Genomic DNA, 18671 nt, shown 5'->3' on the forward strand with positions numbered 1-18671 from the left:
GGAGGTTATTTCCTCCCCTTCCTCAGATCATACCAATTTCGCTAAGCTAATAACTTTTGAAGGGTGATTTGAAAGTTTATGAAGTTGGTACCAATACCATAGTATTAACTGAGTGCACCATAGCATTAAGTACTTCCTAATTAAAGTATAGTATTCAACAAGAAAAACAAGTAAGTATCTGCAGTTCGAAATATATCTTTTGATTCAAATCGTAGTCAAAAAAGTAGAGTAGACTTATCAAGAGCAATATATCTACTATGTATTTGTTTCAGTTGTTTTGTGTACATCGAAACGTCGTAAAACCTGGGAATAGAGCTCATCCGATCAAAAGTTAGATGTTATAGTGCCCTTTTAAGGGTCAAAAGTAATCAGGCCCAGTCCTTCTTCTCTCCCTTTTAGCCATGAGGAAAAAACTATAAATATTTTGCAAGCGTCCATAGATAAATGATTTATTCATGTATTTAAGTCCTTCAAAGGACGCAAGGAAGGTTAAGCAGATTTTTTTTTTTTTCATTTAAAAGAAAAGGATTAAAAATACATTTTTTTAAAATAATAATCAAATGACAGCCTTTACAGGGTTTGGGTGGGTTGCAACAACGTAGTTAAATGCAACAATTGTTTTTCAACAATGAAGCTTGATTTGATTATTTATTTTAAGGTTCATTTATTCATTCATATTAATCTGTGCTAGTTTTAAGTTTAATATTTTAATTTCTGTTCGTTTCATCCATCAGTTATTCATTCACAGTGATTCTTGCTCGTTTTGAGTGTGCCTTTTTATTATTTTCAATGACCGTTGGTGCGCTTCTGGTTTTAATATCGCCTTTTCCTTTTCTCCGGGAAAATTTTTCGTAGAAAATGTTCTAAAAATCAATGTCCTGTAAACAGAAATATTTTAAAATAACAAAAATCAAAAATATTCTTCAAAAATTGGGCATTTTTCGCTTCACTTTCCCCTTTTGAAAAATAAAATATTAAATTCAATGGACTACGGACTAGCACGTGAGATGAGGATCTTACCTCATGATCAAGATCAGTAAAAAGTCCATCAAATGCGAACATTCTGGGGGCTGCAACGAGCACTCTTCTGTCACTGAGCTCATCTTCTAATTCGTTATCAAGCAAGTTCACAGTTACATCCTTCAATGTCACTTGCCTTCTTCTTCTATCTAGTTGCATGAACACATTTTTGGTTGTCTCTTCAATACCACTGACTCGCAGCATGACTCTTACCTAGCCAATAAATGAAAAGACTTTGTATGAACTACCTTAAATTTTCTCCCAGAAAAACAAATCTATAAAAAGATGTTCAAGATCCTAAATAAAAAAAAAAGGAAAAAGTAACCAAAAACAAGAACTATCCTATGGGTAAAGGTGCTAGTAAAGCAAGGTTGGTATATCTACAGATATGTCAAACTGACTAAAACTATTTCACGATTGAAGACATGATCCGTAGGAAGAAAAAAAACTAATAGCGTTGCTTCAAATGATGACAGCAAGCAAGGCCGCACCCAGCGCGGGGTTTAGGGGGGTTTGAACCCCCCTCGAAATGTTTGTTTGACTCGTAAAAACGTAACAAAAATGGATATATGCAAATTTTGTATGCGTTTTTTTAGGGTTTTTTGTGTAACCCCCACCCCCGAAAATTTTTTTGAGTAAAACCCGCTCCGAAAAAAAATTCTGGGTACGGCGTTGACAGGAAGTGTGATGAACGTAACTGTAGCAATCAGAGCTTTGAAGACTGCATGAATGGTGCATATTCACCAGGCCCAAGCTCAGATATGAACTTAGATGCCACACATCTAAAGAGTATCTAGTTCTTAAATGTCAAAAAATTGTATTATGTAATTTATCCCCCCGACTATTGAATATAGGGTTAAATGTAGAGTTATATAAGAAGAATGAATATTATATACTCCCGCGTTTTGGATTTTGTCACCCGAACAGGGACACACGCAGGGAGGAGGGGGCTAGATCTCCTGGATTAGCCAGACTTTCTAACCCTGGATCAACAGGCAAGCCCCCCTCGAAGTCCTAAATGTTTGTGAATTTCTGGGCACTTCTTCAAGTCATTAAAATAAAATAAAAATTATTTTTGCTCTCCCCTTGGGTTTTTTTTAGTATTGTTCCAACCTACCCCCCCCCCCAAACCCCCAAAATGTCAGTTGGTACATGTCTGGGCCAGGATTACAATAAATGTATTAAAACTTCATTGATAAAGTAAAGTAACAAAAATTTAATTGGCAGAAAAAAAAAATATAAAAACAATCGTTCTTGAAACGATAAATGTATTCAAATAATAAAGTTTAAATATCTGGATGATTAAGATAAATAAAATGATTATAGAATCGACAGTAATATCATTTAAAACTATGCCAAGCTAAAGTAAAGGGGTGTATGAATGTAAGAATTAGATGAAAACAATTAATCTTTGAAATTATACCAACCCATTTTTCTTTAGATTAGCTTTTTTATGACTGGCAAAATGAGACACAATAGAAGTAGAGGAAACCACTATTCAATTTACGACTGCCCTTAAATAAAAAGTAACTTATCACCGAGAATAATAGAATAAATCCAGGAAACCTGGACAAAAGAAAAAGAGCAGCCGTTTGTATCTTTTTTCTCGTATTGTAGTATTTTAAATGGCGGCGCAGTGGGTAACAAGAAGCGGTTATTTCTCGCTGTCGTAAACATTTCTTGCTATAAAATTTGTTCAAGGCATAATTAAAAGTAGCGAGGAAAATTGTAAGTTAGCTTAAACTACCCTTCAAACTATGCTAATAAAAGTTAGCTAATCAGTAAACTAAAAAACAATTGGAAGTACTCCATTTCAATTTTGATACAAATCTAACGTCGAACACTTAAACTAACCTTAACCTTTTCGCAAAAAAAAAACAAAAAAACAACAACAACAGTGATAATATGCATAAGAAAAAACTTGGAATTTAGAGGAGGCAAAGATTTTTACGGAAAATCCCCAATGGTACATTGGCAATGATATTGGACTCAAACAGAGGTAGTCTTACCTTTCCAAGACCTGGATTTTCGCTTGTTCCAACTTTTCTTAATAGAGCAGAAGGCGGGGAGGGGGGAGCTCGTTTTAAGACCGAAGCATAGTCCGTTGGAAATGCTTTTGGCGTTTTGCATGCCATGGAATCTGCAGAAACTGCTCGTTTTCTCAAATGCTGGTTTTGACTCAGCTTTTCCGTTGCCCTATAATATAAAAAAGTTTATTCATAATTGCGTCGTTTGTGATAAATATTCACAAAACGAATTATGCAGCACCAATTCAATCCGTTTAACCAGAGTGGAAAAACTTCTAAATTGTACTGGAATTATCCAAAAATGCACTCAAAGCCATCGTTCAGCTCTAGTCAATAATTTTACAGGTATTTTCTCACTGAAAAGTGCTCTATAACCGAAAAGTGCTTCTGTTAAAGGCTGGAAAAAAGCTTAGGGAAAAAGGCTTAATGGCTCCTCTCACTCTTGTGCAAAATATTATAGATAGGGAAAAATAATACACGATACATCAATAAAAACAATGAGTATAAAGTTTCTATATTATTTGACGGGCTAACTGTACGGCCGTCCAAAGGTAAAAACGTGCACATACATGAAAAGTCACTTTCCGAGTTAGACATACCACTGTTTCAGTTGAAAGAAGCAAATCGAATGGTATATGCAAGAACACCCAAATAAAATTCCCTGCAATGACTTTTCTGGCAAAAACAGGCATCTGCAGCATTTTACTCCGTTTGCAAAAGTTGAAAAATCGACAATTAGCAGTGCTAGCGATCTTTGGCATGTATTTTAATTGTATAATTAGAAAGAATACTGTCTAAAACCAATCTTAACACCTTTTCACTTCAATCCTCTGTCTAGTGTGGCGCAATAGGTGGGAAAAGTGCCGTAAATTTTTGAAACTTTGAAGACGATTTTCTCGGAATAATGAAAAGTCTATATACGCGTCTTTATATTTGGACGGCCGTGTAGTTACGATCGGTTTTTTATTCAGCTATGGATATATAGACACATTTCCCCTGCAGTTAGTGCGGGAAAAAGTTGAAGTGAAGAAAAAACAATCATCAAGGAACTTTAAGCATCATTCCTTCAATTATCCTTAGATTATCTTTCATGAAAATCTAACTTCCCTCTACATCTGAGGAGAACTTCAGAAACTGCGTGAGTTATGCTTATTGAACTATTCCGAAGCTTAACATTATGGTTCTCTCGATTAATTCAAGTTTATCTTAGATTTTCTATGTAAAAGATTAGGAATGTTAGAAATCTTGGGAAGAGTCAAGAGAAAACTTTTTACATGGAAAATTCGTATTTATCATTCATTAAAGTCTGCCGGTAATCTAATATTCTAACACTCATGCGGAAGTTGTTGTACTATAAAAATGAGGGATATAGGATGGAAAGAAATATAAAGAATGAGAAAGGAAACCTAGCAGAAAACTATGCATAGTTTTCTAAGAAAAATTTAATTAAATTACGCTTGCTGCTGGAAAATGTCATATCTTATGCAAAACATTCTTAAAGGGGCTCATCTTTGCCTTAAAAAAAAAAAAAAGAATTTCAGTCTTTCAACTTTTGGAAAAATTTTAATCCTCGAGTATATTAAATTTCTATTTTGGATTCGATGAGGTCTAAAAGATTACATCAGTTATACAAATTTGCATTATACAATTAAATTATTGAAACATTAAATCTCGGCTATGACTTCTATATGTACAAAAATGAATGTATTTGCTCTTCTTAAAAAGTTCGAATATACTCCCCTCACCACAGAAGAAGAAAGTATTGGAACCCCGGAGATACAAAGAGATTTATGAGTACGACATTAAATTTTGATTAGATGCATACAATTCTTTCCTGGGGCTGAAAAAAGAGGGCTTTTCCTTGCTCTTGAGCTAGAGCCTTCAGTGAGTAAGCTTAATAAGAGTTTTATAGTCATTTTGGCGGAGAACAACCTGAAGTTGCTTTTACAAAATGTTTGTGTCTTCGAGCCGTAAATCAGATTTTGGGTAAAAAGAGCCATTTTAACAGGCAAGCAGCAGAAACCCGGTTTCAAATTGGTTAGAAAAACGTAAAAGTGCTAAAAATGTGCAATGGTTAACAAACTTTTTTGTTGTTGACCAGGGTATACCAATTTTTTGTATAAAAATTCCTTGATGAAACGCAACGTTTTGAAAATTTCAAGCGTTAAACAATTCGTTGTTGCAATTCATATCCGGAAAAGAAAAATCATATAACGCCTATGTACAAAAAGGAGCTCTGTCCAGATTCAACGCTAAAAAGTCCCAAGTCCTTATTGGTCGCAAAAACGAGCGGATCCCTGACTCGATCCTCATGCAATCCTGATTAAGTCCTGACTTTGTGTAAAATCTGCTCAAGATCCTCCCCACTGCTAAATTTTCAGCAAAGGTGATGCATAACACATTCTTTGAATTAGAAACGTGCTTTGATTTTCGACCAATATGACTGGAGACACAAGGTGGACCAACGGCCCTTCCAACATTCTCATGCTCTCCCAGCCAGCTTCTTTAAAACGTAGCATTACAGCTACATAACAATTTTACTTTGAAAATTACAGCTTCTTTGAAACTTAATCACGCAAGGATTTTCAATCAGTATTATTGGAGGGTGAATATATCCGGCAAATTCGACATCCCCCGCTTATCACCTACCCAACTTTTCAGCAAAAGGGTGGTAATGTAACATCTTCTTTGAAGCAGAATCCAGGAAGGATCTTTGATCTGTATTGTTGGAGGCATAAAGTGGGCCCACAGTCCCTTGAACATTCCACCCCTCCCACTGCCAAATGCTTTTGAAAAAGATGGGCATTGTCTTCTTTTTTAACTGAAATTACAGCACCTTTTTAGTTGAAAGGTAGCCAAGTGGCATTTTGTTTGAGCTGGAATAATACAAGGGTGACCTGTTTTAACCTGTGTGATCAGAGTCATGAATAATAAATGTGGCTACTTCAGCGCCACCCCTTTCCAAATTTTGAAGCTTTCAATTCACAAGAACACGAGTTTAGTCAAGGAGACATTCCTCAAGAAATTTTAAGCCGTTGACTCTTCTCATTTACTCACAAGTAGAATTCAAACATTCAAAATTGGGGGATTCCCCGAGCAAAGAAATTTTGAAGCATTGAAACTTTTTTTTTCACTTAGAGCAGATGATTTGCGTTGGTGCTAAGAATATCACCCTTACGATTTAAAAGTAGCGTGTAACCCATACTTGTAGTTTTCTGCTAGAACGGTGCTCCACTACTGGGAAACGGAGACACGGACACAGGTAATAAATAGGAAAGTTGGTTTACAATGGATATTGGTTAATAAAAGGTTGTATCACTATGGGGTAGCAGCTACATAAAACTGAGAGCATAACGCTCAATTTTTAACTTTATTTCACCGTATCATATATGATATGTTGCGTTGGGACTTTTCAAGTTAATATGTATGTTTAATATACATACATACATTACATACATATATATATGTATATATATATATATATATATATATATATATATATATATATATATATATATATATATATATATATATATATATATATATATATATATATATATATATATATATATATATATATATATATATATATATAGCTGTCATTCCTACGCTTTACAGTAAAATCCAAGTCCTAAGCTACACAGGTTGGTATGTGTTTTGGGGTAGCAATCGGCTGATAAAGCATAGGTATTTTTGGCAGTTACGGATTGATTAGTTTTGCTTATCGGTGTACCAGTTATTGGTTTCTAATATGCATTTAAGGATAATATTTTTTTCGTCTCGCTTCACGGAAAAATTTAAGAAAAAGTAACACAGCAGTCACTCCCATACATGGTGCATTTTTAGAAGTAACAAGATTGAATAGTTGTGAGGAAATACAGAATAAAGTAGATTTCAAGCAGAAACAGTGCATCTTGGGACCGTCTTCCAGAAATATATCATTCGAAGAAAAACCGCCTTGGGACACAACATTTTAAAAGTTTGGCGGGTTGATAACTATAGGGATAAATCCGTGGTGAAGAAACAAAGCCAACATATTTCTCCTTAAATACTTTTTGTCGGCTTGGCCGACAAAAAGTATGCTAAAAAACTCTACGCCACGCAAGTAAATTCAGTTTATACTTTATCAAACATCATTTAAAAATTATGACCGTAAATCAAACGATGGTCGTCATTTCAGATGTGGTTAATATAGTCAGAAGAAGATAAGGCATTTGTCTATCTAAGAGAAAGAAGTCGCAATAAAGTCGAATATTGGCATTCTAGTGTAGTAAAACTCCAGTAAATATGACAGCTACAATTTGTTCCACTATTGTTCAAATATTAATTAACTTTCACGTCGGGTTGAATGAGGCACATTAGTTAGACGCACGACTAGTGCGGAGATAGCCATCTTGTCTGTCAACATAATAAATGCTTACTAATTACCGAATGAATGGAGCAATATACTGTAAAGTCCTAGCGGATGTCAAGATTAGTGAAGTGGATTTTTTTTGTCTTTGTATTGTATAGCAGTTTCTTTCCATCCAAAGCGAAGCTATTCTATAGTTTCTTACGTGAAGCAGGATACGTCTTGATTACCAATTTTAATTTTTTTAAATCCAATTGGAACATCGGGTGGTTTTAAACACTAAACTGTGTAATACCATTCTTAGGAATAATACCATGGTCAATCTTCAACAATATGTTCACACAGCCAGCACAGTTTTGGATTCTACGGAGGGGAAATCTGCCCTTTCTTCCTTTGTATGCACGTATACCCCCATGGTTAATCTAGCCCTTTCAAGCAAGAATATTCTAAACGTTTAAACACTTGTTTTTATAGTTAGCCTACTTTCAAGAATTCTAGCATCCTCCCTTATCGATGGGAGTCTTTCAGCTAATTATACAATGCGTCTAATAATTTGTTTTTCGATTTAATTACTGAAATTCGGTCGTTCCTGTTACTTTCACTGGTGAAAGATTCGTACGGGGGGGGGGGGGATTTCGCTAGCGTAGGATACAACCCAGTCATAACGAGCAGACACTATATTTTACAAAATATCAAACCCAAAACTCAGAATAAACGATCAAAAGAACCTTTCCCCAGCCTTTTACGACCATCTTTTCTGTATAATGAGGCCTGAAAAAAAGTGACAAAAAAAATAACACTGGAGATCCATTGTCTACTATGACAAAGTAGTTTTAACTTTCCCTGGTCACTCTTTTTTCGTTAGCCTATTTCTAAGCATTCTCCCAATTTTTGGCGTTTCAATAAAAAGGAGTCTTTCGCTTGATTATGGCATAGCTTTCTAGAATTTGTTTTTCGATTGCACTACTGAGATTTGGATGTTCCAGCGAAGCTCACTGGCGAAAGATTTGTAACAGGCGTTTTTCCTATGAAAATGTCAACTTTCATTGTAGATTTATGTAAAAATTCCATTCTTTCTAAATTTCTTGCGGTTTTTACGCTCATTGCTGTAGGATTCGGATCTAAATTGCTTTTCTTTTCAATGACCCTTGAAATTGGCCTGTCTTCTGAAGAAACCACCAATATTGTCACGGAAACCAATAAAAGACGAAACGGAAGAACTCATCCTTTCTTACTTTTTTCTTTAATGGGCTTCATCGAAGTTTATTCCTGTTCAGCAGTGATAAATTGAATGCTAAGTTGAGAAAGGATGGAATTTGAAGAATTCAAAATCAATTAGTTTCCTTGGATTTTTCCTCCTCTTTCTCCTTTTTGATTATAAAGGAAAATCCTTGGATTTTTATAAATTCAGAATCCTTGGATTTTTCCTCCTCTTTCTCCTTTTTGATTATAAAGGAAAATCCTTGGATTTTTATAAATTCAGTTTCATTGGATTTTTCCTCCTCTTTCTCCTTTTTGATTATAAAGGAAAATCCTTGGATTTTTATAAATTCAGAATCCTTGGATTTTTCCTCCTCTTTCTCCTTTTTGATTATAAAGGAAAATCCTTGGATTTTTATAAATTTAGTGTCCTTGGATTTTTCCTCCTCTTTCTCCTTTTTGATTATAAAGGAAAATCCTTGGATTTTTATAAATTCAGAATCCTTGGATTTTTCCTCCTCTTTCTCCTTTTTGATTATAAAGGAAAATCCTTGGATTTTTATAAATTCAGTTTCCTTGGATTTTTACTCCTCTTTCTCCTTTTTGATTATAAAGGAAAATCATTGGATTTTTATAAATTCAGAATCCTTGGATTTTTCCTCCTCTTTCTCCTTTTTGATTATAAAGGAAAATCCTTGGATTTTTATAAATTCAGTTTCCTTGGATTTTTCCTCCTCTTTCTCCTTTTTGATTATAAAGGAAAATCCTTGGATTTTTATAAATTCAGTTTCCTTTGATTTTTCCTCCTCTTTCTCCTTTTTGATTATAAAGGAAAATAGGTTGTATAACCTGACTTGATTAAAGACTGATATTTGCTGCTAAACGCGAAAAAAGTTCTGCTCAAGCTTTTTTCGAGTCCACAAATCCTAATTTTTTTCCAAAAGGCTCTTGATAAAAGACGAGACAAAGAGTTGTATCTCTTCTCCTTTTTCTGACCAATGTTTTATTGTGGCGCGTGCGTCTCGATGCGCATCAAAAATATTATAGAACTTAACAGCAAGGAATCGGGGGTTTATGGGGCCGTTAGCCCACATCATGTCTGGCCATGATTTAAAAATGATCAGAAATTAAATAGAACAATTGTTTTTAAACGTTTTCCATATAATTAAAGAATTCCTGAATTTTCTGAAAGAACAATAGATCCCAAGGAAGATATGCTTCTTCTCCGAGACAAGACTTGACATATTTGTCACAATATCGCATGAGCAGGCGGAAGGTTCCCTTCACACACAAATTTCCTCCAACATATCAAGATTTTTACATTTTTGTCCGTGTTCTTCACTACCTTAGTTTTAAGGTCTTTGGTTTTTATAACGCATTAAGATTATTACAATTTACTCAAGTACTATTGACAGTTTTTTTTTTTTTTTTTTTTTTTACAAAGGCAATGAACGGTTTGGAACTATTTTCGTTCAGTCATTCCAAAGTTAGCAAAATAAAAATAAATTAGGCGATCATTTTAATGGAGGACTCTTTCTTCCTTTTTGTTGTTGTCTTAAATACATCATTTGTTTACACACATATTTATTTGTTTACTTAATTTCTAAAAATCTCCTTTTAAGTTTGTTTATAGTCAGCAGATGAAATCGTAAAAAGTCGCATAAATAGTACAAGCAGATTGACTAAAGCGGTAGATCGTTTGACAAAATCTATCTATGAAGAGTTAATCAATAAAATATACACCAACCCAAGAAATAGGCCAAGAGGAATCTTCGACACTCTGCTTTATGTTCTCTTGTAAAAAAAAAAAATAAATAACGAGACAACTTCCATCAGCTTTTGTCGCAAATTTTTCCTTTAATATGCTCTCTACGCTAAAAGAGCGTTTCCATATAATTAAAGAATTCCTGAATATTCTGAAAGAAGAATAGATCCCAAGGACGATATGCTTCTTCTCCGGGACAAGACTAACTTCAGGCTGATTAGCTGGATCCTTTCATAAGATTTTAGTTATGACAAGGAAAAAGAAAGTTCCATCTTTATTTAATGAGATTGGTCTAATGAAAAAAGTAAGGGGAAGTTCAACTTATCAGCGTCCAAATAGTCCAACTCGTCAGACTTAGCCATATTTAGCTTTCAGTTACTTCTAATTTATGGAATCTCCCATTGAATCTTTAAGGCAATGACACCTTTCGGTTAGAGGAAAAGGCAAATTTTAATATTAGATGCATTTAAACAAAATCACTTACAATCTTTTCACGCCTTAGCTAATGGGGAAGGCCAGCTAAAAATATCTCAGTTACGTTTCGTAATTCTCATTTCGCTTTACGATAAACATATTCTTTTTTTATGAACTGCGATAATTTGTTTAAACTAGCTATTTTGTATTATTTTGTCGTAGGAACACGACTTATTGAGACATTTCGATCTGAATTTTGAACAATTATTCTGGTAACAAAGTTCATTTCCCAACCCTGAAAGTTCTGCAAAATCGGGTTTATCACAAAAATTAATTTGACATAAGCTTTAAATTTAGCGAATCCAAAAAACCGGCCACAATTGCAGTGGCAGATCCAGAGGGGGCGCCCCCCTAGTATAGTCTAAAGTAGTGTAATTTACTTAATTAACTCTAGTTTGCGTTAATTAAACTTGCTCCTAACGCAAGTTTTTTTGATGAACCTATTTTGCACCCCCCCCCTAAAAAAATCCTGGATCCACCCCTGCATAATTGCTCATGTAGCCTTAATATATACAGCTATTTGCCAATCCAGGTATATATGTATAGTCCTGAATACTTGAACATTAGCTTATTATCTCTAAGGATTTCAAGTTACACGAGAAGCAGCATCCTCCCATAAATTTATAATCAAACTTACTCCTTCTACTGGTTAACTCTACGTAATATCTTGACAAAATAAATTTCGTGAAATTCTATCTTAATTTGCAAACGTTTGGCTTTGTACGATGCTGCAGCTTGTCTGTTTTAATAGGGAGCACTATAAAAAATGAAACCCTTGAACTTTTGCATTAAGACGGGGAAAGCAGTTTCCAATTAAAAAAGTTAGATCTTTCCAAGCCTTAAAACACTTCAGGAAATAATATGAAACTGCTTTTTTATGTGACTGTAGCAAAACTTTAAAGAAGAAAACACTTTACAATGTCTCTAGGCAACCATCTTACCTCTTTGAAGCTTTTTTTATTTTTTTTTTAATCCCTTAGAATACTACAAGAATTATCTTGTAATTACTTTTTCTTTTTCTTTATTAACTCATTTCCTAAGCTGATTAATGTTAAAAGAAATTTTCTTGAGAAAAAAATGGAAATCGTTTTATTGCTGATCTTTTGTATTGCTTAATTCCTTCAAAAGCACCTATCAAACATTTGGTGGTAACGAACTGTAAGTAAGGAGCAACGCTGCTTAATAGTAACCGGCACTCTAAAAGACAGAATCTTGATAACAACACATTTTACACTGGGGGGGGGGGGTTTGCCAGAATTCTTATACGAAGGTCTTTTTATTTGTCATACTTTTTCTTTGCCGACTCAATTTTACGCGTGGAGATGTTAAGGGTAATTGTCCGGGGTAAATTTTCACCGGGATTGAATTGTCTAGAAAATCTTTTCGTGGGGAGGGAGATTTTCCGTGGAGGTGGAGCCAGATTTCTTGGCATCATTTAAAACACGATCAGAAATTAAATAAAAAACAAGTTTTTTTTAAACTGAAAGTTAGGAGCAATATTAAAACTTAAGCGAACAGAAATTATTACGTAAATGAGGGGGTTTGCCCCCTCCTCAACACCTCGCTCTTTATGCTAAATTTTGAATTTTTTTTACCAATTCTTTAAGAACGACTCCTTAAACACAAGGGTCGTTTAATTAGAACAATAAGAAGCTTTTTTTAAAGTACTAAAAAACTTAGCGTGAAGAGCGATGTGCCGAGGACCCCCTAATATATGTAATCATTTAAGATCGTTTTAAGTTTTAATGTTGCTCCTTAAAAGCAAAACTTGCTTTTTTATTTAATTTTGTTCGGATACTTTTCGTTCAGAGCTTAAAATGTAATCTTTTTGTGGTCACATTCAAGGTATCTTGTCTTTTTGAAAGTAGTTTTATTAAACTCAAAGAAAATAAAGTATTCAAAGGTAAGTTTTGACCTAAAATAATGGCAGTACTTGAATGATTGTGAAGCTACAACTGAAACACTATGACACCTTTATTTTTTAACAAAATATAACCACAATAGTGGTCAAATTTGGGTTTATTTACGATGGACATAAACTATACCAAACAGACGTATTTAGCTGATTTCCATCATAAAGAAAGCTCTTGTAAGAGACATTTCAACTTGGAGCACAAAACCAATCCTCCAAACCGTAGTCGTCAGCTTAACAAGGCTCTTATGTATTAGCATTTCAAAAGACAAACTTGAAACCACATTATATATGGTAGTTCAGATACTTTTATTTATCCGATACCCTCCTTGATGGTTATTCAAAAAAACATTACAGTTCTTTTTCTTATTAGCCAAATCGTCTAAAAAGGGGGGATAAAGTTGTTGCTCCAGTGAATATGTTAGTTTCACAAAAATAAAGCAAAATAAGACTATTTTTCTACAGAACCTGGATTTTGTATTTTCAATGAATTTATTTTTAAGGTTCGGAAAAAAACAAAACTTCGGTGACATATAAGAAAGAGACCAAAGGATGAAATGTAATAGATCTAACTGCAGTTCTGACAAATCTAAAAAGCTGATGGCCTGGTGAAATTTATTTTCGGATTTTGCAAAGACCCCCCTTATCATAAGAAGACAGACTATAAATGGAGGCTCTTGCTTATAGCCTACTAATAAAACAGGCAAAGACAGATATGAAAAGTTTTATTCTCAGCTATTTTGAGATTAAAACAGTTATGGAAAACGAGCGTGTACAGCATAAGAGACAAGTGCTGTCTTACAACCAGTATATTAAATATTTGGTTTTTCAACAAACAATTGATTAGTACCAGAGTTATGATAAAAACAAGATATATCCACTTTTGAAAATTATTAGGTGCTTACAGGGCTTTTGGATGAATTATCATCTTTCTGATTTTGTAAATTGAGCTGCCTTTAGTTTCTATTTAGGTTTATAGGTAAAGCAGCAATCAGTGGGATCGTTTCGGGGGGGGGAGCAGTTGCAGCCCATAATTTGGATAAAAAATTATTATACAGCCCATACCCTTTGACTTTCCAGATGGAGACCCCTCTTGCCCCCCCCCCCCCAATAAAATGCTTGAGCTACGCCCCAGGCAGCAATAAAATAACAGTGATAATTCTTAAACATACATAACCAAACGTAGGCTACATTAAAGTATTAAACAGTATCTTGGCGTGACAACTTTTCCTAGAGTCATTTGTCACCTTACATTTTGGCACTTAGATGTATAGATACTAAATGGTGAGAATTATAAAATTTGAGGACTTAAAATAATTGTGAAGAAACTAAATCGACAAAATCAAAGGTAGGAGGTGGAAACTTTCCAGAACGTTTTAGAGAGGAAAACCATAAATGTCTGAAACCCTGAAAGCTGAAAAGAAAATTTAACCCATTTAGTAGTAAACTTGTTAGGTTGATGGTACTGGCTTCATTGGCACCAATTCACGAAAGGGCAAGGAGGGAGGCAAATTATTTTTCTATATCTAGGGCAGGGGCAATTTTGTTGTTTTGTTTTTTTCAATAAAAATACCAAAAAAAATGTTATTTTGTAATAAAAATATAATATTTTTTTCTAAATTTAAGGGAGGGGCAAAGAATCTAGTTGAATAAATGCATTCTTCTCCACACCTCCCAGTTGGCGCCTCTGACTGGCTTTAATTTTAAGGGTCGTGCGATCTTCCGCACATTGGCTTTTTATGTTTACTTTATCATTTGGATATTTAAGCGTGGCGTAGTGCTAGCTTATGGTAAAAGCAAGTACTAACCATTGGAATTGGCATAATCTGTAGAATTTCAATCAAAACTGTTGATTTAAGCCTCGAATTGACAAGAACGTGAAGGAACAATGACGAGAGAGTGTGCCAAAGTTAACACGTCAAGCTCATTATTTATCAGCTTATCTTCTGATAATTCCTCCTGTCAAATGAAATGGGCGCGTCTTTCCCGTCTCAACGTTTCTCAGTTGTGCAGTTAGCAATTTTCGATTCTAAATGAGGAGTTATGGCAGTGAGCACATCAGAAAATACGGGAAAATTAGTTATTTCTGGACCATCTAAATGAGTGGGGAATACATTTTCTCATTTATGTATGAATTTAATATATTGAATCCAGATGTAAGCAATAGTGTGAGCACGTTTAATAATTTCAAAATAAATCTACTGGATATATTCGTGAAGCTAATGACGTCTGAAAAAAGATGGCTAATGTTCGGATCATTTTTCCATTTATACGTTTTTTGTTGTTTTTTGTGCGTGAATTAGAACTAAGAAAATGATATTCTACAAATTTCAATATGTGTAGGCCTACCAGTAAAAAAAAAAGAAGTCAAAACCATATAATTCAACCTCTTTCAAATTCCAAGAGGTCTTATATAATTTCTTCAGTTGAAAGACACATTTAATTTTAATAAATAATTTTAGAAAATCAAGTGTACGCTTTTTTCATTTTACTAAAAATAATTCTCCTATCATTGCATTGGTGTCCACAGGGGGGGGGGGGGGGGTGGCAAGTCTATTTTTACCCCTCCCACTTCGTAGATAACCAAAAATAACCAAAAAACAAAAGATTTTTAATGACAAAGAAATACAACACTGCGATGGGGTTTTTAAAGTCTCCACTCCTAGGAACTCTGGCAGCCCCCTACCCTCCTTGAAAAACTGGGTGATTTCCATGCACCTATATATTTTTCTTGATCGTATGAAATTTTTGCAAATAAGAGTTTTAACTTAGAAACCACTTGTTCGGTTAATTTCGTACATTTTTAGTAGCAAGAACAATGCTAGTTGTAGCAGAGAGCTACCCATAAACAGTTCTTTTTATCCTTTCTTGCACTATGAAATCTATCTATGAGTTTTCAGACTTCTTATTATTTTGTGGATACTCATAAAACTTAGTCAAGCCTCAGACCACAAAAGCACATTGCATCCCACATATTTTTTTTTCACCAAAAAAAGTCAATCAATGTACCAAGCACGAACAGTGAAATTCTTGGTTCTCTGTGTTTAATCAAAAAGATGGTTACATTTCTACGTAATGAAGACATTTCAATCATGACATAACCGAAAAAAAAAACACTTTTATTAGCCAAAAGCAAACTTCCCTGCTTCAGTGGGTTTCTAATCTAATATATGGTTAAATTTCTTACTTAAAACAAAGTTTTATATATTTTAGATAAATACTTAATTTAATTCAACTTTGTAAATTTTACGGTTGAAATATTTTCTCCTATTACATTTTCCTGGCATTTAGCAGGCTCGATTGATTCGCATTCTAGCTTGTGCAATCATTTAATTGCCACCATGGCAAGTTCACTTTAAATTTCAGCTCAAGCCTCCCTTTCTTCTGACGAAAAAGACTCAGTTTTTCTGCTTCATTTCATTTTTTATGCTTACTCAAACAAGAATAGAGGCCTTTCACTTGCTATTCATAGCCTCCAGTAGTGTGTTGACAACCGAAATGATGGAACGCAAACAAGAAGCACAGAGACAGGTTATAATGCTCATTAATGAGATAGGACAAAGGTCTTTCCCTCAATGTTCAGCTGCACATATTTTGACATTGGAACGGAAATCTAAAAATTGCACTGTTAAGGGTTGAAAAGTAAGAAAAAATTCAAAAGTTAAAAGTTTAGATGTATTAATGATGACCTGCCCACTTTCAACTGTACGATTGTTATTATGTTGATTTTTATCGGCTTTTTCTTGATATTGGATAATTATTTAAGGATATGACTTAATTTAAGTACATTTTTGCAGTGATGTAATTCTTCGTTCTTTGGAGAATAGTCTTCTACCATAGAAACTGATAAACTCTTATGATAATTTTCTTTTATGTGTACCATTATATAAAATTTTCTGTCGGTTCAAGGTTAATTTTTTATATTGTAGTAAAATAATTTAAATTTTGCAGCAATTATTTTATCGTGATAGCCCTGTTATTTTCTCTCGGCTTTAAAAAAAAAATTAAAAAAGGCTAATAGAGAAAAGAAATTAGAAAGTATGAGGGTGTCCAAAACACTTGAGCTCTGCTATAACTCTCTCTCTCTCTCTCTCTCTCTCTCTCTCTCTCTCTCTCTCTCTCTCTCTCTCTCTCTCTCTCTCTCTCTCTCTCTCTCCCACGCGATAACATCCTCGTCTACTTACAAAAGAACAAACAGAATTATAATTGACAAGAACTGTTTCTGCATGACATAAGACGGGAAGGTACTTAATGTCATATGGCGTAGCTCCGTATCCTCACCAAATGTGGAGGAAATATGGACAATTTAAACGGAACAGAACGTTAATACAATGATGTTTATCATATGGCAAGAAAAATCCCATTCTATCTTATAACGTATTTAAAATATATTAAATAACATTTTTTTGTAATAATAGTTAAATAACAAATGACTGAGTTCCAAAAACAGCTTTCACGTATTTAAGGTATTCTAGGGAACACAACAGAAGGTGATCTGTGACGAGCGGAGGCAAAGACGGCTCTTTCGCTGGTGTCAATATGTCTGTTCTAACACTGGGACAACCTTAAAGAATTGATAAACGAAAACCAAGAAATATTTATTGGCATCAGAATACTTAATGTAATTAGATATATACATTTACACATGCATTTCCATCGATGCGAAACGTAGCTGTTGCATCAAAAACGGTATATATCTGCTAATACGTCCTTCCCAATATTTTTTTTTTATACCTTCTATTACAGGATACCTTTATCACAACTTATCCTTCATTTTTTTAGGGACATTGTGATATAATTGAAAAACAAAGACATTACAAATCGTTGGAATTCCCGCTAGGTCTGGGCTCATTCTGGAATTGCTGGTTCCCCGAGATATTGAAGTATTCCTTATTTTGTCTTGTGTCAAATTAATGTCAAATCGATGACTTTGTACCTTTAGAAAAGGAGGCAGGCTACTTATAAAGTGATCGCACAAAGTAGTTGATAAGAGGATCCATTTTTAAATCACTGATGGGAGCACTTATTGTAATTTGTACCCCTAGCCACGGGGCCTTTCGAGGGGGAATAAGAGTATTGTGACTTCAAATGCATTTATTGGTGAATAATAATAAACTCTTTCTCTCTCAATGATCAGTTGCCTAGGGTATAAAGTTTTACTTTTCAGACTGGGTAGAAGGGGTTTGTTCTCTTGAGTTAAACTCGATTCCAGTATACAAAAAGAGAATAAATATGAATACCATAGAACCCTTTCAAGCTTTTTATGAGGGGAGAGGAGGCTAAAACAGTGTGTTCATTATAGATTTCTCAGGCAAAGTCACCCATGCTTTTTTGCCTCTTCTGACAGTTTTAGTCTCCATTGGTTCTTTTTTCAGGAAAAGTCAAACCCGAGTTGACTCGGGCGGCTTAGCCTCAAAAGACCATAATGAAGCCAGGGCTTAAGCCAACCATGGGCAGTTCTAGGGATTGCTGGGGCACCAGGCATCCCACCAACGTTTACGCCTTTGGTAATTATTTACGGAATATCCGATAAAAATTGCATTACGAAAGCTTCAAAGTCATGACTGTTGGTCTTTCAGGAGGGAATGAAGTTGGAAAACATTCTTTTCTATTCTTAACTGCGGAAAAATAATTGCAGTATCAGCTACAAGTTGCATTGTAAAATGAAATTTAAAACAATATGGACAAGAAAGCTGATGATGATGCAGTCCTTCAAATGATGAAAATGCGAACGATTCCGTTAACGAGAACAGAGTTTCAAAAGAGGTTGTAGCTAGCTAATCAGGCGACCTTAAAGTGATATAAAGGTACATTCAGGCAGGTCCTCGAACAGTATATTTAGTATTGATCCATTAGTACTGATATTGATGGGTACCCAGTACCCATCCAGGTGAGTTTTGCATTCTTTGATGCCATTTTTAT

The 18671-nt window shown here is 34.4% G+C and overlaps 1 protein-coding gene across 8 annotated transcripts in view; it reads right to left on the minus strand.

Moving 5' to 3' along the window:
* LOC148950360 (uncharacterized) overlaps window positions 1-18671 on the minus strand; it is a 369985-nt gene that overhangs the window by 84736 nt on the left and 266578 nt on the right. For all 8 annotated transcript variants that reach the window (XM_089092346.1, XM_089092345.1, XM_089092344.1 and 5 more), the window contains 2 exons: window positions 3030-3216; window positions 1021-1233 (listed from right to left, as the gene is read on the minus strand). In XM_089092346.1, the coding sequence (XP_088948472.1) occupies window positions 1021-1233; window positions 3030-3216 (400 nt within the window). The remainder of the gene's footprint in view (window positions 1-1020; window positions 1234-3029; window positions 3217-18671) is intronic.

Source organism: Artemia sp. Qi Xiang Cuo, chromosome 7 (genome assembly GCF_049724085.1).
Source record: "Artemia sp. Qi Xiang Cuo chromosome 7, ASM4972408v1, whole genome shotgun sequence".
NCBI lineage: Eukaryota > Metazoa > Arthropoda > Branchiopoda > Anostraca > Artemiidae > Artemia > Artemia sp. Qi Xiang Cuo.